The sequence below is a fragment of the Cydia strobilella genome, chromosome 4, assembly GCF_947568885.1.
Source record: "Cydia strobilella chromosome 4, ilCydStro3.1, whole genome shotgun sequence".
Taxonomy (NCBI): Eukaryota; Metazoa; Arthropoda; class Insecta; order Lepidoptera; family Tortricidae; genus Cydia; species Cydia strobilella.
The window spans coordinates 7,219,106-7,246,527 of NC_086044.1; the positions used below are offsets into that span (position 1 = coordinate 7,219,106).

Genomic DNA, 27,422 nt, shown 5'->3' on the forward strand with positions numbered 1-27,422 from the left:
GAACCACAACATTATTGGTTAAGAGGATACGTTAGTGGTCATTTTTCCATACAAACGTTCTCGACATTTTCCTCTGTGTTTATTGGCCCTAGATGAATCTTTTTTATATAAGTTCAATATTAGCAGTATCTGTATCTACGTTTTGCTTTTTTTTATATTCTTGTTTTTATAAGAACTAGGTTAGTTCAAACAGCGCTAAAAACGGCCAAATAAATGTGCGCCGTAAACAGACTAGACGCCTAGCATACAAAATCGGCAAGAATAAACGGCACAGATAATTTCTTTCTCATTCCGTTCCCAAAATTTCGTTACAATTTGTTTTGGAGGAGGAAAATGCCGAGAATGAAACCTCGATTTCTGCATGAGATTTTTACGCAGGATTTTTCGCCTGAGCTGCAGTTGTCCTTATCGCACTAATCTTAGGAGCCGTCCCCGTCAGCGCGACGGAGATATTTAGTATTTACCAAAAATTCTCAAATCTGAGAATGGGCTCAGCTAATATATCCTTCATTCCATTCATACCAGCTCTTGAGAATCGATCTGTAGGTACCTATACCCTTAAAAAAATAGGCCGAGATAAAGTACAAAAAGGCCATAATAGTGGCCAGTTTGTAAAAACAAAACTACATTAACTTCGATGGTATGTAACATAATGTTATTATACACTACGAGTACACCATATTAAAAATATTTTTAGTACGTATATACATCTCATTAATACCTATCGTTACTTTTAGCATAAACACATACCTATATCTAAACATATATAATTGTACTTACAAAGTACCTGCCAGTACTTTTCGGCTTAGATACAGTACCTATATGTACGTACATATTTGAATTGTTACAAACAAACAACTACATACCTATATTCCGGAAGTTGAATTGCAAACACATACCTGTCTTGCCAATCACACACGGGCGAGCAGAACTATTGGCAACTACTGCCGCTCCATAACCGCATCACAAGCAACTTTCACTCTACAAACTCTGAGAACAAACACTAAATCAGACGCGGGACACTACATTATTTACAAAACTTCACTCGAAATTCCCGCTCACCGAACGTCAATGTCATCGACTCAATACAGTGCGCACAGCACACGTTACAGCGATTTCAGGAGGTTATTATTTCACACGCGATTTTTAATAATAATAGCCCGATAATGTCGGCAGATGTATATAGTTAGCATCCAACGCGGCGGAGGCCAGCTACATTATGAATCGAGTCGGCGTTCATACGGCCGAATGTATTCAAGTTTTCTAAGACAACGTGCACTTTGACCGCTGTCGTGTGTCGCGAGTCGCGAATAAACACACCTACTCCCGCGCCATCTAGTTTAGTCTCGACGAACTACTAGCGACGCACTGTTTTACCGACTGAGAAATCCGTGGAAAATGGAAAATCAACATTGACACTGCTGAAAGTTTTCTTACATGAATCACGTAGTTTTTTTATTTATACGGATTGAATAAGAACATTTTATTTGCGAATTTTTAAAAATTGTCTATATTTTAACCTCGTCAAAAATATTATTACCAAAATGCCGCCAAAAGAACCGGCCAAAAAAACTCCACCGCCGATTGTACGTTTACCAATAAGTGACTCAAGTCTTGTTTTATTACCCGATAATGTTTTAGAAGGTATTGCAATACACTTATAATTATATTTTTGTTTCCCCTACGGTAACATATTTTTAGAATTGCCTTTTTTATTCACACGGGACAATACCTTTTGTAAAACTAAAACTTAACTGTCAAAGTCAATATATCATATCAAAGCACCATGTCAGTAATAGTATATATAGTTTTAATTTCGTTCGAACAGTCACATTGCATATACATATTTAATTAATAAATAAAATTAAAATCACACAAATTTGTGAAACGGAGCCGATTTGTATGTATTTGTTTTGCATTAAAGTTAATAAAGAAATCGATCTCAATAAGAGTGATCAAACGGGCCCCGACTTTATCACCTAGGTGAATCGGGACCAAAGAATATATCGGGACAGTGATACCAGTCCAATGCATAAATAATTATGCGTAGTCTGTGCGGAAAGAAAAGTCTTCTCTTTCCGCACAGACTACAAAATAATATTGTTCTTAAATATGTGAAGCATGTTTAATAAGGATCTTTTTTATCTAGATATAAACCGCTGTTTTATAAACATGTATATACAAAGTCCATTATTACTTAAATACCTACATGGTTTTTGTTAACAGCATCACTTTTGTTCACGGTTTTGTGGAAATAAAAAGTAGATTTTATCGGCCTCTAATATAATATTCTGCTGCAGTACTTGGGCGTCGCCAGTTTATGGGCTAAGGGGGGGGGGGGGCAGTTGATACCTATAGCCGACGGGCTAGGGGGCTAGATATAATAAAAACAGGAGTAATAGAATAGTAATAAAAGTTCCTTAATGTAATGGAATAAAGTACTTATACTTAACATGCTTATTCGATTTCCAATACCTTCCTCACTACCCACTTTCTTGATAGTAACCCTAATTATTCTTCCAAGGATTCCAAGAACGACTTGAAACAGGTATCGACTGGACACACGAAGCATTAGCTCGAAGGTTTCATCGATCAAAATGCCTAAGAGAGGATATACCTACAGTACCCTTCAGTAAAGGACTTCAGAACAGGATTCAGAAAAGTATCCTTAACGGATTTCTAGACGAAAATTCACCTATTAGCCTGCAGGACCAATGGGAGATACTTTTACCCTTAACTCAATGGGATATAAGTAGATTTAGTAATGAAGAAGGGAAGGTTTGCTTCCGCAGTGTCAACTGTATCACCGAGAATGTTGAGAGACTTATAAAGAGAGCAGTGACAGCTGGGGATCGTGCTCTTTTGAGGAAAGAATTAAAGGAGGTTCCGATGTTGAGAATTTTCGACTCAAAGGTAACTAAAGTAGTAGGTACTAAGTAGTAGGTAATTTTACTTTAAGTTTAAAAAGAAATATGTTTTCTGCAAATAGGTCTGAACTGCATTTTTGTTTTTTTATCACGTTGGTGGCAAAGAAGCATATAACCTGCCGGACGCTTTTAACTCCAAGTAAACTCACAAAAAAGAAAAGCATGCTCTACTTGTGCGATTTAATTTTGTCAGAGATATTCTTAGATAGATCTTAAGATTCCATTGTAATAGATATAGGGTTGTACTTGTATATCTAAACCACTTACAAAGTAATAATACTAATAATCAATCTATCGAGTAGGTACCTACTTTTTTTAAATAAGTTCTTCTTTTTATAGATTACCGAGTTAGACAGCGGCCTCTCCGAATTCACCAAACTGGTGACATTAAATCTGTGTGGCAACTACATTGGTGACATCGACCCCGCCTTCCTTCCTCCAGGGCTGAAACTACTCGAGCTCCAAGCTAATCGGATATCGAGCACTGAAACGTTCGCGGAACACCTACCGCCGACCTTGCTGTATTTGGGCTTGGCTAGGAATTTATTGACAAACGGTAATCCAATTACATAAATATGGTAGTTATTGCTAACAAACATAGCAAAAAACTTTAGTCTTCTTATTATATCATCAGAATTGGTTACCAAAAATGATTGGAATCTGTCCCAAAGGCAGTTTTGATGTGACGAGGTAATAACTAAATGTAGTCATATCTAGACAAACATGAAGTACTAGGTATTACAATGCTAAGTAGTCAATATTTTACATATGTTTTTACTTTTACAGTTTACAGAAGAGCTAGGCATTGTTTGACAGTTTATATTTTTTCAGAAAGTCTTCAAGGATTACCAAGACTACCACGCGTTATCACAACTTTGGATTTGTCTGAAAACGACATCTATAATCTTGAAACGGTACTAGATGGCCTGGGTACGCTGCCGTATCTCAAGGCATTATCGCTCGCTGGCAACCCGTGTTCAGTGAGTTACCAAATTCACGTGCTTCGTAGTTAAAGTGTTTTTGGAAAGATGGCGCTAGCAGTCTTAAAAGATACTATAATTTTCCTGTTATTTTGTCCGAGATTATTAAAAACCATCAAGCAGAACTAGCAGAAGTGCTTGGATTGTTATGTCCCAGCTTATGTGAGCGTGATAAATGGTGGAATCACTAATAAGCATTTCGTCTTAGTTTTAAAATTGAGCAATACTTCCAATATTTTAGGCGCTCAGATTCTGGGGGACCACTGTAATACCATTACGCTCATTTTATTGGTCTTTTCGCTTACTAAAAGAAAAAAATGCTTTATCACATCTTTCCAGGTATGTATGGGCTACAGCTCCATAATTACCATGAGACTACCGAACCTACAATGGCTAGACTCTCGAGAGGTCCTACCCACGGATAGACCCGAAGATTTCTGGGAACCACACCCTGATGACTACCGGTCCAATTACTTCAACTTTACTGTACTGCGAATTATGTCTATACCTCAGCCGCCGAAACCTGATAAGGTATAATAAAAAAAACACTGAAAAAAGTAGAATTTTAGCGTTAGCCTTTTTACCAATCCCGTATCCCGTATATTAAATGGGGACCTGTAACCTAAACCCAAACCAAAACTCATGGTGTTTAGCGACTGACATCAAACTTTTCAATATATAGATGTCATATACTAAAGAAAAAGTTACCAACCTAGCCCCAGGGGTCGGAAACCGGTATTTGCTCCATACAAAAATACCGGTATTATTACGTTCTTTTTCGTTCTTTTGTTTATAATTTCATTTTTGATGGGACGTTTTAATAATGCAAAATTGTTTCCTAAATACATGATTCAGCCCTACGTAATGAGCATAAAAAAATTCAAAATATTGGGCTATTTCGGGGTTTTTAAAAAATACCGGTTCCGAGCCCTGCCTAGCCCTGCTGTCATTTGAAAATATGTTCCCTAGTTGTACGCAACTATTGTTTATTTTATTTATTTATTTTTATTTATTTTATTTATTGTCACTTAGCAACTATCCTTACAGGTTAACCCTAATACAATAGCGCCTTACTACTTACTAGCTATGTAATCGGTATTAACTTATATTAATTATAATAATAACATAAAACATTTAAACAGATTCTTACAAATTTAGTGTACGGCGTTGTTCGATTAGGTAGAGTCTTTTTTTTATTATTTTATTTTATTAGAGCTTTTCATTATTCTACAGAGAATTATTATATGAATTTGATACATATATTTTAAGATTTTATTTTATTTTTCCGCTATAGACCCCTTCTGGGTAAAAGCCTCCTCCAGCTGTTTCCATTTGGCTTTATCTAGCGCTACCCTTTGCCATTTCTGGCCTGCAGTGGCAACAATTTCGCCCTGCCACCTGGCTAGTGGATATCCTCTCTTTCTAGAGCCCGGGGGGCCCTTCCATTTGGTCACCTTTCCTGTCCACCTCCCGTCGTTAAGCCTTGCCACATGACAAGCCCATCTCCATTTCATTCTCTGAGCAAACTGTAAGGCATCAGGTAAGGTAGAGTCTTTACCATAATATATTTAAGATAAAAATGCACCAATTGCTATTCATAGGGCGCCACGACGACGTTCCACGTAGAACTAGAGCTGCCCCTCTTGGACTCTAAGAGAAGGAATTTCCTGATGTTCAGACGCAACGAATCTTTGAGAGAGATGCTGCCGCTGCCTGAATACGATTCCGAAGTGTTATTGGGAGTAAAAACGATGCCGTCGTCGATTGCGGGGCCCAGTCCCAGTAGACAGACAGACATAGGTATAGGTGCGTGCGAATGTGCCGCAAATAGATTGCGCGCTTAATGCGCGACTTGCATGAGTTGCGTTAATTAAGCGTGCAGTCTGCAGCTCTTTATATCTGGACGCACCTTGACATCATCGACTCTGTTAGGGTCAGTTGCACAAAATTTTCTGTCGCCGTTAAAACGTTCGCTAAATCTTATTGTATGAGAAGCTTCATAGTTCAGTGCTGTGTGACTTTGAGTTAATAAATTGTGGTTGATGCAACTGGCCCTAAATTTGCCATTCGTAATGTTATTGCAACGATAGCTCTACGATGATCAGTTCCAGTATGTTACTGTACAACTGCTGATGTTAGGGACTTTGAGTAAATGAAGACTGAAACTTGATGCTTTCGTGCAATTACTTGAGGTTAACATAGGTTAGTTACATGCTTTGGATTTTTCATAGAGTCTGATCTCTAACCAAAATCAGCAACGACGATGCTCATCATTAACTATACATTTTCCAAAAGAAAATTAGTTTTGAGGAAACTAATGGGACAAGTTTTGCTACATATATGATTTTACTAACGGTGGTCTTCCATCTGTCCAATCTTTGTTCAATGTGCATTTGATGAAATAAATTGAGTGACTTCATCTTTACTAGAAACACCGACATTTGATCGAATATTACGAATGACATTTTATTCAAAATGGCTTCGCAAATAGTATAAAAACTTGAACTATAAGTGGAATGGGCCTCCTTCAAAGAAATTTGTTCAAATATTGGATATATAATTTGGGCAATGATATTGGACAGATGGAATACCACGCTAAAAACCACTAATATAGTACAGGCATTTATATAATGAAAAAATCTCGACAGACCTTGAAACCACCACACATGAATCCGACATCTACGCCCACCTTTTACCCAAGGAGTCCCGTGAGATCCTCAACTACACCGTCTTTGAGAGCAACAAAGTGCAGTGGAACAAGGTGATCAATTTCCAAGAGCCTACCGTCAGGATCTTCTGTCCGGACCTCGTTGGTCTGAGGGACACCTTTCAAACTGTGGTTACTTTGAGACTGGTATATACAGTGGTAAGTTATATCATAAATATCATCATCATACTGCTCGTAGGTTCAACTAGGGCAGGATCTAGTCGTATAATCTCTTAAACTCAAAACGTGTATATATTTTTTCACATCACCTATTCGAAAAGGGAACTTTTCTTCCCTGCTAGGAGGGATCAAAGTGGCACTTTTCTGTTCAAGGACATTTTGTTGCCAGTATGAAATATTGACACAAAAACATATGAAATTAGTATGCATAATAATCGATTACAATTTTTCTAACTTAAATAATATTTTGTTGTAATTGTAAACAATAAATGTAATTAACGTATTTTAAATTAATTAATATCATATTTAAATTAAGTAAATTAATTAACTAGCATAATATTTACAAAGAAACATAAAAAAACTTTAGTTTAATAATTTAATTTTTATTTTGACATTTTAGGTCTCCATAAACGCAGCCATACTTGTCTATGCAATTTAAAAAGATTTATATTTAAAAAGTTTTGTACAAATATTTCACAAAGCATTATGCGGTTCTGTATTCTGTATAAATTTGTAAATATTTATTTATTTATTTTATTTTAAACTTTATTGCACAATATAACAAATAAAGTACAAATGGCGGACTTAATGCCTAAAGGCATTCTCTACCAGTCAACCACCAGGCTAAACAGAAACAGTGATAGGTGCAGGCATTGAACAAAAAAAAAGCAGAATAGGTAACTTAAAACGTTGTGGGTATGGTATGGGGAACCTATGTCGGGCCATATGTACGACGATATGTGTGAAAGTCGAAAGGTGTTCAAGTCTCGTTTAAAATGGTGTCAGAAGCACGAAGAGCAGTTAAAATTGGACATCATTGCGAAACATCATTCTAATCGAGATTTTCGCCAGTTTTGGAAGTCTACGAATCAGCTAAACGGTAAAACAAGCCTGCCCGTGAGCGTCGATGGAGTGAGCGACAATGGGTCTATAGCAGAGCTATTTAGAGATCATTTTACAGTTAAGTCACCTTTGGGACCATCGCAGGCGGCGGATGCTGTGCACTGCGGCTTTAGTGGGCGGGAGATATGTACTCGGTTTACAGCGAAAGATGTAAAAAACGCTATAAGTTCGATAACGCGAGGGAAGTCTCCCGGTCACGATGGCCTCAGTGTGGAGCATCTGCATCATGCTGGTCATCATCTAAATAGAGTGCTTGCGATGTTGTATACTTTTTGTGTACAACACTCATACTTGCCTGCAGACATGATGAAAACTGTAGTGGTCCCAATTGTAAAAAATAAAACTGGTGACGTCAGTGATAAATGTAACTATAGGCCTATTTCCCTCGCTACAATAGTCGCAAAAGTGCTTGACTGTCTGCTGAACCGACAATTAGACAAGTGCTTAACTTTACACGATAATCAGTTTGGTTTTAAACCAGGTCTATCGACTGAAAGTGCTATTTTGGCGCTAAAGCAGACAGTTAGGTACTATACGGACAGGCGGACAGCCGTTTATGCTTGTTTTCTAGACCTATCTAAAACATTTGACCTGGTTAATTATAACATCTTGTGGCAAAAGCTAGATAGTTTGGAAATGCCGGCCGAGGTTAGTAGTATTTTTAAATATTGGTACCATAACCAGGTCAATGTGGTCAGATGGGCGGATACATATTCACAGCCGTATGGACTTGAGTGCGGAGTGAGGCAGGGCGGGTTGACCTCGCCTAAGCTGTTAAACCTCTATATGAACGCGCTTATAGAGGAGCTCAGTAACACCCGTGTCGGTTGCCATGTAGATGGAGTGAGCGTTAATAATTTAAGCTACGCTGACGACATGGTGTTGCTGAGCGCCTCAGCGTGTGGACTTGCCAAGCTCATCTCCATTTGCGAGCGATACGCAGCGAGCCATGGGCTAATTTATAATTCTAAGAAAAGCGAGTGTGTCGTCTTTAGGGTTAAGGGTAAAAGCCCACCGCTGTTTCCACCTGTTAAACTATATGGCCAATCACTAAAAGTTGTCGATAAATTTAAATATCTAGGTCATGTGGTGACATCCGACCTCAAAGACGACGACGACATTGAGCGCGAGCGCAGAGCGTTGTCCGTCAGAGCGAATATGATAGCCCGCAGATTTGCTCACTGCTCGAGGGAGGTAAAGCTCAGTCTCTTTAGAGCCTATTGTACTTCCTTCTACACCAGCAGTCTGTGGGCAGACTATACGCGTAAACGGTACAACGCTCTGCGCGTTCAATATAATAACGCGTACAGGGTGCTGATGGGGCTGCCTAGGTTCTGTAGCGCGTCAGGGATGTTCGCGGAGGCGCGGGTAGACTGCTTCTACACCACTATGCGCAAGAGAGCAACCTCCCTGGTGCGCAGAGTCCGGGCTAGCTCCAACAGCATCCTGACCATGATTGCAGACAGGGTTGACGGTGTTTATTTGAACAACTGCTGCCTCATTCATGTGCGCAGGAACTTATAAATATTTAAATATGTAAATAAATATGTAATACGGAATTGATAATAATATAATTAATTTTGCTGTTACTAACCGTAGTATAAGATTACCCATAAGCATTACTAACACTGATTGATCCTAGTTGGTCGTTGAATAAAGAATTTAATTTAATTTAATTTAATTTAAAACAAAAAATATAGCGATAAATAATACACACTACCGAAAATAAACTTACATATACATACTATACATACTATAATTAAATAAACATACATATATATTACTTTATTTTATGTACCCAGTGCAAATAATACTATGCCTACGATGGACAACTAACCAGTGAGCTTGTCGAAAAAATGCTTGCGTAACATGCGCTTAAACGAGAGCTTGGTTGGAGCCTGTCTGATGTTGAATACTTAGTTTAAATCAATAATAATAGGCCTTTTCATCTGTGTTAGATGTTTTAAGCAGCATCCCGGTAACGACACTAATAATAATAAATATAAGTGATATCAGTCTTCATAGTGTTCTTCCGAAGATTTGGTTCAAAGGGGTAAGAGCTAATTTGTTATCAGAAAAATGATTTTGATTGTATCATTTTAGTTGTTTGCTTCTGTTTTGAAAAGATATTAGGTACATAATTATGAGCTGTAGGTACTTTTAATTTGTCAGTACAGTCACGTCTGAAAATATCGATACGGACAAAGTGCCAGAAGTATGTACCTATAATAAGGTCGTGGATACATATTTTTGGCACTTTGTCCGTATCGATCTTTGCTTAAAATAATAATGTTTTGAAACCTAATATATGTAAGTATGTAATTTCCTCATAGGTGATGTGAAAAGCAGTATGTGTCACATGGTAGCAAAATTATTTTGTCCTTGGGCGTTAACACTTAAATCCCTCACTACGCTCAGGATTCTATGTTAGAATCCCTCGCTACGCTCAGGATTCTATTATAGAATCCTTCGCTTCGTTTAGGATTCAATTGTACGCCCTCGCCGTAAATATGTCATTTTGCTCCCTTGTGACACAATCTACTATTTCATTTCTCATGTTCTGAAAGTGGGTCGTTATTATTCTAAAAAATGTGCAGAAAATGATACGTTTCTGCTCTAGAGCACTGTATACTTTCTAAGTACGTTTTTTTATTTTTTTACGACAAGCAATTAAAATTTTGGTTTTAAATGGATTTGTTATACAATTTCCATTCTGATAATTAACTCTCCATTCCATAAATAACGATATTTTCACCTAAATTGTTAATTGAAAGTACCCTAAAGAAATACTACTGAAGTTTATACTTAGCCGTGTTTTTAGGGTTCCTTACCAAAAAGGTAATTAATACAAAAGGAACCCTTATGGTGCGACTCTGTCTTTCCGTCCGTCCGTCCGTCCGTCCGTCCGTCTGTCTGTCACGTCGCTAAATATCTCGAGAACTACAAGCTATCGATTTGAAATTTGGAATAGTCATGAACAACGCTAACCCAGACACATTGAGTGTTATTTCTTTATTTATTTTTATATTAAAAATGCCCCATATAAAGAGGGGACAAAATTTCAAAATCTAGTTACTAGGTCAATTTGGGTTTCGTTTGAAAAAGCTTAAATTGTACATTTTAAAACAAATATTATATTACCCCTCATCTCCGACGTTTACCAATAAAAAATCATGAAATTATTACATTCGCAAATTAGTTACTTAGCCGATTTGCCGATAGATGGCGCTGTACATAATTATGCTTAGCATACTTCTGGTCAAAAGTTTTTTGTGTTTATAGTTACACGAGATATTGAAAGTTTGTAGGTACGGAACCCTCGGTGCGCGAGTTAAACGAACTCGCACTTGACAGGTTTTTTTTTAACCCACATGTATTTTATTTTTCTTGTATTCGAAATGAAAAGTAGAGTGTTTAACTCGGGTAAAAGGCACCATTTGATCCCTTGGTTAACAATCGACTATATTTTAGGTAATAGGGAAACAAGGTAAACCAGAAAAGGGTCGGAAAAGCGCTACAACGATCAAGCAACCGCCAGGCGAATTCCGAGTAGTTCTCGCCACCATACGCTGCGCCTTGAAGAACCCAGACTGGAGCCAGCCCTTCCAGCACTTTCATTGGGACGACTCGCTCGGCACCAATGATGCGATACATTGGGGCGATGGGGACCTTGCCGTAATAATATAGACTAGCCTCTATAGCTTGCATTATGAATCCAGAGTAATTCTTGCCACCATCCGCTGCTCGTTGAACCCAGTCTGGAGCCAGCCCTTCCAGCACTTTCGCTGGGACGACTCGCTCGAGACCAATGATGCGATACATTGGGGCGATGGGGACCTTGCGGTAATAATATAGAGATTAGCCTTTATAGCCTGCATCATGAATCCAGAGTATTTCTCGCCACCGTCCACTGCGTCTTGAAGAACCCAGACTGAGGCCAGCCCTTTTAGCACTTTCACTCGCTCGGTAACAATGACACGATACATTGGGGAGATTGGGACCTTGCGGTAATATCATAAATTAGCACACTAATTTCTGTTCCTGATTATGAGGAATATGTGACGACTAGCTTCGCGCTCAACAATGGTAATACCAATAATCATACTTATAAGTCAAAATATAGCTTGACGCGTTTGCGGACAGTATTACGACAGGTAGGCTATTTGTGGACTTAACAAACGCTTAAGGGCAGTACTGTCACCGAAAGTGTTAAGAGGTACCTTTACTACTTCAAAAAAAATTATTGAGAAATTCAATAAGCACTTTTCATATTCAGATTCTCCAGTATTCTCAAGGTCCGCCCAAAGCCGCAAAAGGAAAACCAGAAGCAGACGCGTCGAAGCAACCCGTTCCTGATAATCTGACGTGCCACTTCAGCTTCGGAATTGACGCTATCCGGTTCTAAAAAACAGAAATACAGAACAGGAAGCAAACCCTATAAAATAAACCGTTGACAATTCAATTCGTATTCGTATTTCCTTTATTTGGACCTACCAGTACTCAACAACTCATTATCCTATTGAATTGAATACGATTTGTAATCTCTCTTGACTCAGTGTCGCGAGAACCCCTATCGTTTGCGTTGGAACGTGACTGGTCAGTTGCTAAAAAAAGAATCTGGGTTAGTAAACAAAACATATCAAAGTGGTGCAAATAGTGCTATCAGTGTTTTCAACAATCTTATGAGTTTGCAACTTTGCAAATGACGGGGGCGCCTCGTGAACGCTGGGGCAGCCAGTTCGAGTATTTGTTATCGTGTTTAGGGTACGCGGTTGGCATTGGCAACGTCTGGAGATTTCCCTATCTATGCTATAGGAATGGTGGAGGTAAATATTTACCGCTAAATAAGCCTAATCAGCAGATCAACTACGCTGATCATTCCTGATTAAGGATTTTTTTATGAATGAGGCCATATCGCTACCTATGCTAAAAAACATATTGCAAGTGGGATTTCTTCTGAACTATCGCTTAACACTTCTTGCCTGGATTCAAAGGATCCTAGAACTGTGGTTATAAAGCAAACTTAGAGGAAAAATATCCTCAAATTTGATAGTTAACTTCGGCATTTTAGTATAATTTCTATTAGTTTCTATTTTTGTAAAAATCAGGTAAGTACATTAAAGCTATACAATAAGTCAGAATTTAGAAACAAAGTCGGTCGGCCTTATTTCTAGCTGAGAACGCCTCGTACTAATGAAATTATGTGACGACAGGGCTAATAAGCAGCCGTCCCAAAATAATGGAAAATTGGAAAGACAAATGACTAATATTGCAATTTTGGTTGTGAAATTTCGGAACGTTGGCTTATATAGTCGAGTTCACATACAAATGTGATCTCGACTGTACATCAGTACATGTTCTTTTAAATAAAATACTGGTAAACTAAAATGTTACATGCGTAATACTCATATCAAAGCTTCTATTGTAATGTAATCATTTGCAGGCGCATTCCTCGTCCCCTATTTCCTCACCCTGTTTGTTTGCGGAATCCCACTGGTGTACCTGGAGACGACACTTGGGCAGTTCGCCAGTGCAGGATGCATTTCCGTCTTCAACATAAATCCTTTGCTCAAAGGTAAGACAAAAATAATTTCTAAAAAGTACTTGCTTATTACAAAAAAATAATAAAATAAAATTTACTGATTAATTTTGCTATGTTCGCTTGGATTTTAAAACTTAATCGTACGGTTTCGTCGTTACGGTTCACCTTAAAATCCTTTTAAATCCCCGATGCAAAGAGAGGTATGTTATAAGATCAATTGTATTTGTGTGTCTGTCTGTGTCATTGTAACTCTTGATCAGTCATAGCTATGTAAACGTATGTATTATTTATTCCTTTTTCTGATAAAAATTGATTTTCCTGATAAGTATATAACCCTCTTCCTGTAATAAGTACGAGTAGGTATCTACATAGTTATAATTTAATTTCAGGGGCCGGATATGCTACTGTCGTTCTAAACGTGATAGCCATAGTTTATTTCTCCACCATTCTGGCATATCCGATCCTGTTCATCTACCATTCATTCAGCTCTCCGCTGCCGTGGCAACACTGCGGGAATTCCTGGAACACTGACAAATGTGTTGAGGTAAATGTACAACTAAGTTACTATTGCATGTTACAGACGTTAGAGCGTTTTGGGTAAAACATGTCTAGACCACGAGCCCGATTCATATTTAACTACTTGGTACGTGCAATATTAGACCTTGACGATTGTTTTGGTGATTGGCGCGCACGTCACGCACAACTTTCTCTTAATTTCGCATGCAATCAGCTTAAGCGATCTTCTAGGTTGTATCAAAATAAGACCAAAAGCGTTACAAGTTTTTAAATCTGAATATATAGGGCTCCAAGTCGGGGTCACGAACTGTTTTCAGACCAAAACGAAAGTTACCAAAAAAATAAGTTTTACAATGTCACATTTGACTATAAAAATACATAGGTATTCAGTTCATAATTGCACGCAGTGTCTACATAACTCGCTTCTCGTCGGCTGGTCTCAAACAAGTTGACTGCTTGAAAACAATTGAGAATTTTTCGATAACCTCGGTTTTATTTTATTTTCAGATAACGAGTAATTCAAGCATATTTACCAGCAATGGAACTATTACAACTCCTGAAGATGAATTCTATCAGTAAAAACAATATTTTTATTGAATTTAAAATATTGAAAAATAAATAAATAAACCTTTTCGTGAATTTATTTATTATAACTGAATCAATATTATAAGTATTGTAACAAAAATAATTTATTATAAGTCGACATCCAGGCCAGGCAGCCAACTGATCGGGTCAGGTGTCAGATTGGTATAGAGGTCCTCACAATCATAATTTACACGGTTGTTATTTTTGGTACTTGGTATTTGGTGGGTACTTATTTTTCATTCTCAATAACGCAAATAATACTTTTCAAAAATTATAATAACAACTGATAATTTTCGCAAAAGGTCGATTATTATTGATCAGCGTCAGCATAATGATTAACAGCTAATGTAAAAACCGGACGAGTGCGAGTCGGACTCGCCCACCGAAGTTTCCGTACTTTTTAGTATTTGTTGTTATAGCGGCAACAGAAATACATCATCTGTGAAAATTTCAACTGTCTAGCTATCACGGTTCATGGGATACAGCCTGGTGTCATACAGACGGACAGACAGACGGACAGTGGAGTCTTAGTAATAAGGTACCGTTTTTACCCTTTGGGGGCGGAACCCTAAAAAGGACCCTCTTATTGTTCCAGCATACGCTTGTTGCGAATGTCGTCAGGCATACACGAAATCGGCAGCATGGTGTGGCCAGTCTTCTGGTGCAACTTGATAGGCTACGTGCTCGTGTATATGTCCATCTGCAACGGTGTCAAAAGTGTTGGTAAGGTAAGTCTATTCACAACAACTCTCAGGTTCGATTGAGAAAAAATATTTTCACCAGGCTTTCTTTATTTTTCAAAAACTGATGAGAAAGTTGCGTTTGATGCAAATTTTGAGTTCTTTCTCCTCCTCCATTCCATATTTGCATTTAAGAATCTTTCCCTTGCTCGAGTAGGGATCAATATAAGCACAAACAGATAAACAACAACGTTGCCTCTTGATTAAAATGAAAACCGGGTCACTTTGTCAACGTCCTAAAAATATTCAAAACTTACTTAGCAATGTGCATCAGTTCTTTAAACACGCACTTGATGTCAGACCAGTGGAGGGTTCCGTACCCATACGATATAAAAAGCAATACCTCACAGCAAAAGGGTGTATCTTCCTGGCATGCATTGGCGTCTTTTTAATAATAAAAAGATCTTCTAAAAAGTCTCGTCAAAACTTATCAATGGGTCAGCCAATCATATTCAAAATAATTTTATTGCCATCATCTTCCTCGCGTTGTTCCCGTTTTTTACCACAGCTCATGCGAGCCTGGGGTCCGCTTGTCAACTAATCCCAATAATTGCCGTATGATCCAATTTTTAAACAAATGTACGTTAAAGATTTTGATATAAATGGCTGTGACATACAGACAGACGGATAGCCGGACACACGGACATGCGGCGAAACCATAACCAACGGCTTTCATTTTTGCCATTCTGGCTATGGAACCCTAAAAATGACGGTAAAGTGAGTCAACCTGGCACGCTGCCGCTGTCACTCACAAAACTTTCTGAAAAACTTTTTTTGTTTGTTTATTTCGGTTAAATTTATTTTCTTCTTGTAAATTTTATTGCTGTACATGTACAAGTTAATCTCAAATTACTGTTGCCAATCCTGTAATATTGTGATCGCTATTATTTTTAGATAACTATTAAACATAGGCTACAGATCTAAAACGTTAAATAAGTACTTGTCGTCGAAATCGAAAGAGGTCTTTATCAACAGTTCCATTTCACCAAATAGCACTGTTTACGCAAATGGTTTTAGGTAAAAATAAAAAATCGATTTGCTTATGTCATCAGGATTTTGAATAAATGGGATCAAATCTGTAAGTACATACTTACAAACAAAAAATAATATGTCCAGATAGCTTGAAAAATGACGGAATTCTGAGGCAACAAACATTAAAAATAATTATAAAAAAACATACAACTGAATTGAGAAAAACATGCGTGTATAAGGGAGAAGAAGAAGCGGGAGTAGGAAGGGGTAGACGGATTTTCTCTGATCAGATCGGGGAAATCCTGAAGAATGGCCACGTCAAGAGCACCCTAAACCGGCGAGCGTGTATATGAAGAATAGTTGAAGCGAAAGAGGTAGGTTCGTAGCAAGTGGAAATCCGTGGTCTCTGCCTACCCCTCTCCTACGGGAAATAGGCGTGATTATATGTAGCGTTCCTTGCTCTATGTATTGAGAATACTGTTCCCTCTTGTCTTGTCATATATTCTATCCTATCATTGTATATGTATAGTGTATTTTAAACTAGTATATTTTAAAGGCTTTGACGCTGTGTTTGTTCGCAGATCGTGTACTTCACAGTGGTATTTCCCTACGTGGTATTATGCGTGTTGTTCATTCGCGGCATTACGCTGCCTGGCGCTTGGCAGGGCATTATTTTCTACGTGTGGCCTGACTGGCAGAAACTGGCAAATTCAAAGGTACAAACTAATATGGAATAGGATGTAACACATGCATCCTATTGGGATAGCGTGGGGACTATAGTATGGTCCAAACCCCATGAATGATGAAGTACATTTAATACTATGAGCAAAGAGGATAAAGCGGTACTGTCTGACAGTAGCTGTCATAGTAAATTTTGTAGCCACAGTAAATTCACTGCCATCTATCGGCAGACGATTAAAACTAAAAATAAAAATATCAAAAAATATATTTACATATATGGATAAATGTTTTTTTTTTTTATTTGCATTAATTATTTTTATATGATTTAGACCCATGTTCTTTCACTGATATGCGTTAAAATTGTTAAAGAACAAACGAAACCGTCAACGCCATCTATTCGAAAGTAGGCCAAAGGTAGTGGCGCCATCTGATCGAGAATAAAATTTTCTTGATTTTCGTGGCACGTTTTTTCCTTAGACTGTATCCATCTCGGAGTTATATCTATCTTTGCTATGAGGGAAGGCCTATCCCCTGCAGCGCGTCGTATACCTACTAGTACTATGCCTTATGGGAAACGGTTGAAGAGATAGTTCAGATCCGGAAACCGCTACCAAATTTTAGTATGTTGTTAGGCACGGTACTGAGTCTCCAAAACTGCCGGGAGACAGCGGAGCCGGCCATCTACTTTAGCGGAATGACGTCATCAAAATGACTCCCGCCTCGTTGCGAATATTGCATTTTGCACCCAAACTATGCATTGCACATACACGTATGGGGTGTTAAACGAAAGCTAATAAAATATTATATATTTCACTAAAACACTATGTACCAAAATATACAATAGTTGAAATTTAAAAATAAATCAAAATGATGAAAAAAAATATTCAATTATTTGGGTTTTTCAACCAAACCAAAAGTCGGACGTTAAAGCAATGTACTACAAAATTAAAGCTGATATCTCAAGCCATACACTGATATCAAAATAATCAAAATCAGACCAAAAATGTAAAAATTATGCATCAAAATGTAGGTATTTGCTAGAGCAAATGCATTAAAGTAAAAAAAAACGCAAAATTGTTATAACGTTTTTAGTTGAGCTATAAAATATATATACACGAACTTTTCTCAAAAAAAGTGGTTTTTCTTTGTTTGTAGCTCCTAAAATATACATTGTTTTTATAAATAATGTATTAACGAATCATAATATATTTAATAACCTTTCGTTTGATAGCACACGTGTATGTATGACGCATGGTATATATAGTTATAATTTAGATTTTTCAAATTTCGGTAGTGGTCACATGTATGATGCCATTATTTGTCACTCAGGCACTATAGAGATTGTCTCCCAGCAGTTTTATGATCCTTTTTATATTGCTAATAACATACTAGAAGCTTATGCGGATTATCCTGAAAATGACCAATTTCGATTTTTTTAACTTTAATGCATTTGTTCTAGCAAATACCTACATTTTGATGCATAATTTTCACATTTTTGGTCTGATTTTGATTATTTTGATATCAGTGTATGGCTTGAGATATCAGCTTTAATTTTGTAGTACATTGCTTTAACGTCCGACTTTTGGTTTGGTTGAAAAACCCAAATAATCGAACTTTTTTTTTCATCATTGTGATTTATTTTTCAATTTCTCTTAAACTATTGTATACTTTGGTACATAGTGTATTAGTGAAATATATAATATTTTATTGGCTTTCGTTTAATACCCCACACGTGTATGTGCAATGCATAGTTTGGGTGCAATATGCAATATTCGCACCGAGGCGGGAGTCATTTTGATGACGTCATTCCGCTGAAGTAGATGGCCGGCGCCGCTGTCTCCCGGAAGTTTTGGAGACCCAGTACCATACCCAGCAACATACTAAAAGTTGAAAGCGGTTTCCGGATCTAAACTATATTCCCATAAGGCAGTGCACTATACCTACAAGGCTTGTAATAATGATCTTTGTTCGAATAGAAAAAGCTCTTTCGTCGCTTTTAACTCTTGGGTTACTCATACTCCGCTTACAGAAGGTCGTTACGTCTGTAGAGCAGAGGGAGTAAGAGCGTTTTCATATTGTCCGATCCGATATCGGATGTTGCAAGGAAGTAAAATGTAAGATGTATGTGTTTATCTTGTTTATGCATATAATAAATCATTTCATTTCATTTCCTGCAGCTGTGTTCCAACATCCGATATCGGAAAGGCGCTTCCGATAATTTCAGTCATGTCGGAAACTCGGAACCCCCTGTCTGCTGTCGGACCGATAGTATTTGTTTGTGTGTGTAGGCATAATGTTTGTTGTAGTGTGCGTGACCGCTAAAGACGGCGCCCGCGCCCCCGCGCCCCCTCGCTTGCGGCCTGACTACGCGGATGTAGGATCCTACATCCGATATCGAATCGGACAATGTTAAAATGCTCTAAAGCTCTTTCTTTCTGACTATGTCTAAGCGACGTATGTATACAAATACGAGAGTTCTTGATAACGGTCATCCCAGCAAATTTTATATATCGATATTCCTCACATTGACCTTCCTTATTTTACTTAGGTATTTACCGAATAAGTTAATTTCAGGTTTGGGCAGACGCCGCTATGCAACTGTTCTATTCGCTTGGACCTGGTTGGGGAGGATTAGTCAGTATGGCGAGTTTCAATAAATTTCATTACAAAAATTTAAGGTTAGTAACGCTTCAACAACCTCTAGTTAATTGACCGAGCGAGAACGAAGGTCTCCGTTCAGCTTGGACAAATATGTTTTCGATTATCTGTTCGGCTATCATCACTTATATGTCTCATTTTTAATTTTTTTGACTATTTGGTTTTTCGATATTTTTCAAAATGGTGAAGTCGTTGGAGTCTCCAGCTCACAGAGCCACTAGTTTGTTGATTTAAATATTTTTTTCTCAACTGATGTTAGAAATACGTTATCATTTATCACGCATTTACATGACTTCCGTAAGGCCGGCCTTACACAGTCTGAATCCGAATCTGAATTCATATTATTAATTCAGAACGCACGCATACAATTTAACTATTCCCCACACACATTATGACTTTTTCAGATTATGAATTTCTCAGATTGATCTGTCAGAATGATACTGACGTCCGTTATAAATTCAGAATATGAAAATTCAGATTATGAATTCCGGACGCACCTCTTTCTATACAATTAGTTCAGATGAGCACACACATACTGGATTCAGATTATGATTTTGCCATTTGACATTCATGGGAGAGAGTGAGACAGACGTTGGTGAGACAAATGATCAATCTGAATATTCTGATTATTTTATTATCTACATGTGTGAAGCAAGGCACCGGAATTCAGACAAGGAAGTCAGATTATTAATTCGGATGCAGACTGTTACACCAGCCTAATAACCATAACTAAACTTAAAGTCCTCATTGTATTTCAGATCATCCATATTAATTCCCTTAATCAACAGTGGAACTAGTATCTGGGCAGGATTCGTAGTGTTCTCCGTGCTAGGCTTCGCCGCGGAACGGGCAGGGGTCGCTATAGACAAAGTGGCGACTGCGGGTCCGGGGCTCGCGTTTGTCACATACCCTGCCGCTGTGTCCATGATGCCCGCATCCAACTTCTGGGCCCTTACGTTCTTTCTAATGCTGTTCCTCTTAGGCATCGATACTATGGTAAGTAAAACTGCCTGGGCCTAGCGAAGATGACAATCGTTGAAAGAAATTGCTTTGACGTGACTTTTCGTAGCATCTGTCATCCCGGTACATTTTTAGGGTTCCGTACCCAAAGGGTATAAACGGAACCCTATTACTAAGACTCCGCTGTCTGTCTGTCTGTCTGTCCGTCTGTCATCAGGCTGTATCTCATGAACCGTGATAGCTAGACAGTTGAAATTTTCACAGATTATGTATTTATGTTGCCGCTATAACAACAAATACTAAAAACAGAATAAAATATTTAAGTATTTACTTACACTTGGCCGGTTTTTTCTATTCGTTTAGCGATTGTCAATGTATGTTATCTTGGCTAGGCCCCCTGAAATATCCGCGTAAAACTTCAAGACTCATAAATTTTATATTAAAGGAAAAAATGAAAAAAAAGTTACACTTCCGGCAGGATCTTTGTTCCTGTTCTGTGTGGGTTCCTGCCGGAAGTGTAACTTTTTCCATTTTTTCCTTTAATATAAATTTTGGAGTATCGCTCGCAGACGTATCTGCATGTTAAAAAATTGATTTCAAGACTCATATATATTATTGACATTACATTATTATTAAGTCCCGTCGTTGTTGAATAATAATGAGTAAAAATCGTGAAAGTTTAAATCAGTGTATTACAATTCAATTTAGATAACAAATTAACAATGTCCAATCCAATATACAGTAAACGAAAATTCAACTCCATTCCGTGTAAATTTCTCTCACGATATAATAAAACCCTATATTGTTTCAGTTCGTGACAATAGAAGCCGTAATCGCTGGCTTCATGGACGAATTTCCGAAATTACGGGTGCATAAACGATTGATAACATTATTGACGTGCGTTGTGCTCTTCCTTTTGGGCATCATTTGCAATACTGAGGTAAGCGGCAAACAAAATTACACTAAAGTCCGAGAAAGTCGACTACGCGGACGTGGAAGTATAAACGCTATAACTACTTACTTTATGGGGATAATTTAGTCAAGTATTTGCCATAATACGGCTTTGGCTTTCTTTTGTTTTTCTATACTAAGAAAATAGATATAACACAAATATTTATGCAAATAACTCAAAATGAGCATATGGATTTTGTGGTTATATTTAAGTTCTGAAACTATAAGAAGCGGATTTAATAGGGCCGATATGTACAACAGTATAAAGGTCCTGTAAAGTAATAAAAAAAAAATAAAAAATAAAAAACAAAATGACTTTCTCACATTAGGTATTATTAATTAATTATGCACCTGTAAACTGCAAATTATGGTGCGATGCGATAGTGGAGAACATGGATTTAGTAGCCTAGTTTTATCTAGTAAACATAGTTCCAAAAGAATAGGCTTGTTGCGTGACTCTGGCTTTCGCATAGTTTTACGATAACCGTGAGGCATTCTTAGTGCAGCGTGCTGTAGCTTCAAATTGCGACCGTAACTTTGTATGTAACGACACATAACATTTTTGCTTTATGGGCTTTTGTCAAGCAAGGTCGTACTTAACAAGTTTGACTTAAATTTAAAGTCGGGCAAAATGTTTGACTTAAGACTCATTTGAGAAAAGTGTAGTTATTATTCGAGTGTATGTATGGGTATGGGTATCGTCTCTGTCAATATCTTTGACATGTTCGTTCGTAAGAAAAACCAATTAAAAGGGAGACATTTTTTTAGCCTTTAATTAATTTTAATTGACATATTCCATATCGAAGATCTCGTAACAGATAGCGTCTTTTTTTAGGGTTCCGTACCTCAAAAGGAAAAACGTAACCCTTATAGGATCACTTTGTTGTCCGTCCGTCTGTCTGTCTGTCAAGACCCTTTATTATATTTTATTGTGTGTGCCTATAGCTATGATTTATGTCACAGATAAGTTATGAGCAATTTAGAGTTATGTTTTCATCATTGGCTATAAAAGAATGGATCACTTCCACCAGTGCAAAAAGCTTCACATCAGAATAATAGAAAACTTCTTTTTTCAGGGAGGCCTCCACGTCATTGGCTTCCTAGATACACATGTGGCCATCGCCGCCGCACCGGTAGTGTGTTTGATGGAGCTCATAGCTGCGGTATACACGTACGGCGCCTCAAACCTGAGTCTGGATGTACGCTTCATGACAGGACGACCGCTGAGACCGTTCTGGCTTTTTATGTGGCGTTATATAGTGCCACCTTTCTTATTGGTAATTGTATGGCATTTATAGCTTGTGGCCGTCGCCGCGACACCGGTAGTGTGCTTGATGGAGCTCATAGCCGCGGGGTACGTGTACGGTGCCTCAAACCTAAGTCTGAATGTACATTTCATGACAGGTCGACCGCTGAGACCGTTCTGGCTTTTTATGTGGCGTTATATAGTGCCACCTTTCTTATTGGTAATTGTATGGCATTTATAGCTTGTGGCGGTCGCCGCGACACCGGTAGTGTGCTTGATGGAGCTCATAGCCGCGGGGTACGTGTACGGTGCTTCAAACCTAAGTCTGAATGTACATTTCATGACAGGACGACCGTTGAGGCCGTTCTTGCTTTTTGGTTAGCGTTAGTGCTACCTTTCTTATTGGTAAGTGTATGGCGTTTATAGCTTGTGGTCATCGCCGCGGCACCGGTAGTGGGCTTGATGGAGCTCATTGCTGCAGTGTACACGTACGGCGCTTGAAACCTGAGTGGATGTACGCTTCATGACAGGACGCCGACTAAGGCCGTTCTAGCTTATATATTCTTCAAATGCATATTTTTTGTATTGTGGATATTCTTGTTGACATTGCGGGTGTACCATTGGGTTATTTGCTGAAGCTCATAGAGTAGGTGTAAGTACTTACCTACTCGTAAAGAGGCGCGTGGAATCCTATGTGGAATTACATTTATATATTTTCCATTTTTCCCTAATAGTGAGCAATTTTTTTTATTAAGGCATGTCATCGACATTAGATATAGGTAATACTGAAGTGTAAATAAATACAATTTGGCCATAGTCATCATCCCGACGTTGTGCCTCCGAACAAGAGGTCATCTGGATTAACATAATATAACAACTGCCGCAACTATTTGTAGAGCCGCGCCTTATAGCGCATCATATATATATTTTAAGTGCGTAGTTCTGCAATGTAAGTGCAATATTACGAGGCATGGAAAATTTATAGCGAGAAAGGTTTCAAAATTTCGATAGCCGTGCTAATTCAATACAGTTTTGAACTGGTGCTAAGAAAACTTACTTCGCATGATTATTGGCCGATAATTCATCAGTATCTTGTCTAAAACACTTTATATTTTCATACAGGTTATAATCGTGTATGGGATGCGAGAAACTACAGGCCTTGCGGGGTTGTGTATCGCCTTGTGCTCAGTCATGTGCATACCCTTATACGCCATCAGGGTCCTGTATCAATCTAGAGGTCCTCTGATGCAGGTAATCATTTATTAATTTGTTCTTATTTCTTATTCTTAGACGCCATGAAATTGATATTATTATTTCCAAATATTGTATAACAAATTTCTACATGCCTCATGTTGCTGGAAGAGCGTTAATTTAATGCTTAACTGTCGTCACAAAACTGTCAAATGCCATATTTTTATCACAGAGCGTAAAGTCAGACGTATCTAAATAAAAATTTGACCTAAACTTAATTTAGGTTTGAATTATACCACTATGAAAACGGATTATATCGCGTATATTAAATTTATAATATATCCCGACATTTCGAACCCCTTTACGATGCCATACACTTTATAGCGTTCGTGGTCAACGGGTGACTGAGGAAAAACTACAAAGTTCAAAAATACCCACATACTAAAAATAATGAACCATCATAGACTATAAACTTTAAGGCTTGTTGTACATGCAAAATCGGTTCATTTTTTGCATGTACAACCAGCCTTAAAGTTCTAGTTAGTAACTATCGCGGTAACCGAAGACAATATTAATTTAGGTTACAAATCAAACCAAAAAAAATGCCCAAATAATTACTTATATAATTCTTCTTGGGATAATTAAATTTGTTGGTGTCCAGTGCAGTCAGTTATTTTTTTAGGGTTCCGTACCTCAAAAGGAAAAAAACGGAACCCTTATAGGATCACTCGTGCGTCTGTCTGTCTGTCTGTCTGTCCGTCTGTCACAGCCTATTTTCTCCGAAACTACTGGACCAATTAAGTTGAAATTTGGTATACATATGTAAGTTTGTGACCCAAAGACGAACATGTAACGTGTAAAATTTTAAACATGGGGGCCACTTTTGGGGGGTAAATGTGAAAATTAAAAAATAAAGTTTTTTCAAACTATATCGTGTTACTAAATGAAAGAGCTCATTGTGAGAATCTCAAATATATATTTTTTATAATTTTAGGATAAACAATTTAGAAGTTATTCAAGAAAATAGGCAAAAAATTACCTTTCCCCCCCCCCCCCTTTATCTCCGAAACTACTGGGTCTAAAACTTTGAAAAAAAATGCACAAAATAGATCTTTACCTATAGATTACAGGAAAACCTATTAGAAAGTCAGTGCAGTCAAGCGTGAGTCAGGCATAATTACTTTGTTTTTGATCCGACCCTTACGGGTTTATAACAGACTTGAAGATTTCAAAAGGAGGAGGTTCTCAATTCGGTTGTGTTTTTTTTTATGTTTGTTACTCCATAACTCCGTCATTTCTGGACCGATTTTAAAAATTCTTTGTTTGATTGTAAGTATGTACATACAGATTGGTCCCGTTTTTGTCAAAACGCAGTTCTGATGATGGGATCCATGAGGAATCGAGGGAACTTATAGTGATTTTAGTATTTTCATCAACAAATCAAGCACTTACATTTAAAAAGTGACATTTGATGAAGTGGAACTGCTGATGATGATCAGAACGGGAACTCTTCAATGACGCATAGTTCACGTTTGGCGATATGTCCTCTTCGTTATGTTTGTTAAGCAAGTTAGGTTTTCAAGACACATTTTTGTCAAGTTCGAGTTCTGATGATGGGATCCATGAGGAATCGAGGGAACTCCTCAAATGTGAAAGGCATACATTAAAGGCATAAGGAATTGTGTGTATTTGCAGCAAACAAACAAATAAACGCTTTATCTATCTTTTATCTGTCTATACATAGTGATTTTTGTATTTTCATCAACAAATCCAGCATTTCCATTTAAAAAAGTGACATTTGAAGAAGTGGAGCTGCTGATGATGATCAGAATGGAACTCTTCAACGACACATAGTTCACGTTTGGCGATTTATTCTCTTCGTTATGAACCCAGACCCAAACCTGGACCTGGACTTTTTTTCGAACTGCGATCCTCACAGAACCGAAATGCTTTTATAAAAGTGGGTTAGGTTAGGTTAGAACTGTGACCCTTACAGAAACGAAATGCTATCAGAGCATTGGGTTAGGTTAGGTTAGAACTGTGACCCTTACAGAAACGAAATGCTACTAGAAAAGTGGATGGTTTTACCTCCTTTTAGTTAGGCAAAAGATGCTGTATTTTTCATTTCATTGTGGAGTGCACCATCAACAATAAGTAACCTTTCAACGGCAACCCCCATTGAAGTCGGTTTTTTTTAAAGACATTTCACTCACGTTTCACATAAAAACATCTGTTTTATAAGACTGTTTGTTTCTTAATAAATAAAAAAAAAAAAAATATATTTTGTTGTTTTGTTGTATAATGTACGGAACCCTTAGAACGCGAGTCCGACTCGCACTTGGCCGGTTTTTTTCTATATTATTTCTCACATAGCTTGTGCACGGTGACAGCTGTTATTTACGTACAATTTATAAACTTAAAACGCAAAATTGTACTGAGATGACAGCTGTCACCGTACCCAAGCTTTCTGAAATATATGTCTATATCTACAACTGTTTACTGCTTGTAACAAACTGTTTTTATAACATAAACACTTATAAAACACGGAGTTAATTCGTGTTATAAAAGTTATAAATTATGTCATTTATGGCACTTAAAAATGTATTAGTCACAGCGATGTCAAGAAAAGTGGCGTGTACTCTCAGAGGCGGGATTTATTTAAGTTTATTCAGAACAAGGTCGTTATATTATTCGTGAATTCAGGCAGGCCATAAAACACTCAAAAATAACTTTATTTGTCTATACTGGTGGCTGGCGGTATAAATCGCGACAGCGAATATGTAAGCTAAATTTCAGACAGCTGTAGGAACAAAAATATGTATGTCGACCTATGAATCCTATGATTGATATCCCTTCAGGAGCCATACATCATTTCAAAGTTGTTGGAATTATCAATTTCTGTTAAAAATAGTTCGTGTCCCACTGCGGGAATTTATCACGCGAAAAAATATGCCATTCGTCGATTTTTCCTTTTTTTACTTTTAGTGACATCTATGGAGTCCCACCTAAATATATATATATATATATATATATTTACTTTTGTGTTTTAAATTTTATTAAAATATAGTTGTTGATTAAAATGGTGGTGACATATGGACAGACACCAGACGGACATCACGAAACTGTAAAAGGTCCGTTCTTGCCATTTCGGCTACGGAACCCTAATAATGTGATTTTACTGATATTTTTCATTTCAGCGTATCCGTGAAAACTGCCACGCGAGCAAGGAGTGGGGTCCTGTAGACCCAGATTTGCGACTAAACTGGCTGGCGGCGCGGAAGCATGAGCGGACCAAGCGGCAAGCCAACAGCGAAATCGAGTGTTTCGGACATGAACAGGCCGTGTGACCAACTCAATAAAACTATGTACATTTATAACCTTGCCTTTTAATTTTGTAACCCAATTTCTATCTTAGCTTTTTCCTGGTTGCATCCTATCCTTCGGTAATCCACTGGATCTTCGAACCTAGAGAAAACTAGGTTTTAGTCCGATTTCCTTACGATTTATAGTTTCTATCACTGAAAAGCGACTGGTAAATATGAAATAACAAGCCCTACATCAGATCCGAGGAACTCACTGTAAAGTGCAGGCCTCTAGCTCAAAGAGACGAGATTTTTGATGTGTATCGAATATCATATCGAAATTTATTTATGTGAACCCAACTGGATACGATAAAGAATAAA

At 37.7% G+C, this 27,422-nt stretch overlaps 2 protein-coding genes across 2 annotated transcripts; both read left to right on the forward strand.

Moving 5' to 3' along the window:
• Nucleotides 1-1,473: 1,473 nt before the first annotated feature.
• LOC134741029 (uncharacterized) lies at nt 1,474-12,102 on the forward strand. Its single transcript, XM_063673757.1, has 9 exons — nt 1,474-1,644; nt 2,525-2,913; nt 3,267-3,483; nt 3,759-3,907; nt 4,247-4,438; nt 5,509-5,689; nt 6,556-6,773; nt 11,169-11,372; nt 11,974-12,102. Exons 1-9 carry the CDS (start codon nt 1,545-1,547, stop codon nt 12,100-12,102), a joined length of 1,779 nt encoding a protein of 592 aa, XP_063529827.1. The 5' UTR covers nt 1,474-1,544.
• A 24-nt stretch (nt 12,103-12,126) lies between these two features.
• On the forward strand, nt 12,127-27,116 carry LOC134740982 (sodium- and chloride-dependent glycine transporter 2-like). Its single transcript, XM_063673676.1, has 12 exons — nt 12,127-12,523; nt 13,141-13,272; nt 13,629-13,783; nt 14,263-14,330; nt 14,936-15,068; nt 16,634-16,768; nt 19,308-19,411; nt 20,150-20,387; nt 21,163-21,291; nt 22,379-22,579; nt 23,671-23,799; nt 26,937-27,116. The coding sequence occupies exons 1-12, from the start codon at nt 12,400-12,402 to the stop codon at nt 27,084-27,086; spliced, it is 1,698 nt and encodes a 565-aa protein (XP_063529746.1). The 5' UTR covers nt 12,127-12,399; the 3' UTR covers nt 27,087-27,116.
• The last annotated feature ends 306 nt before the right edge of the window (nt 27,117-27,422 follow it).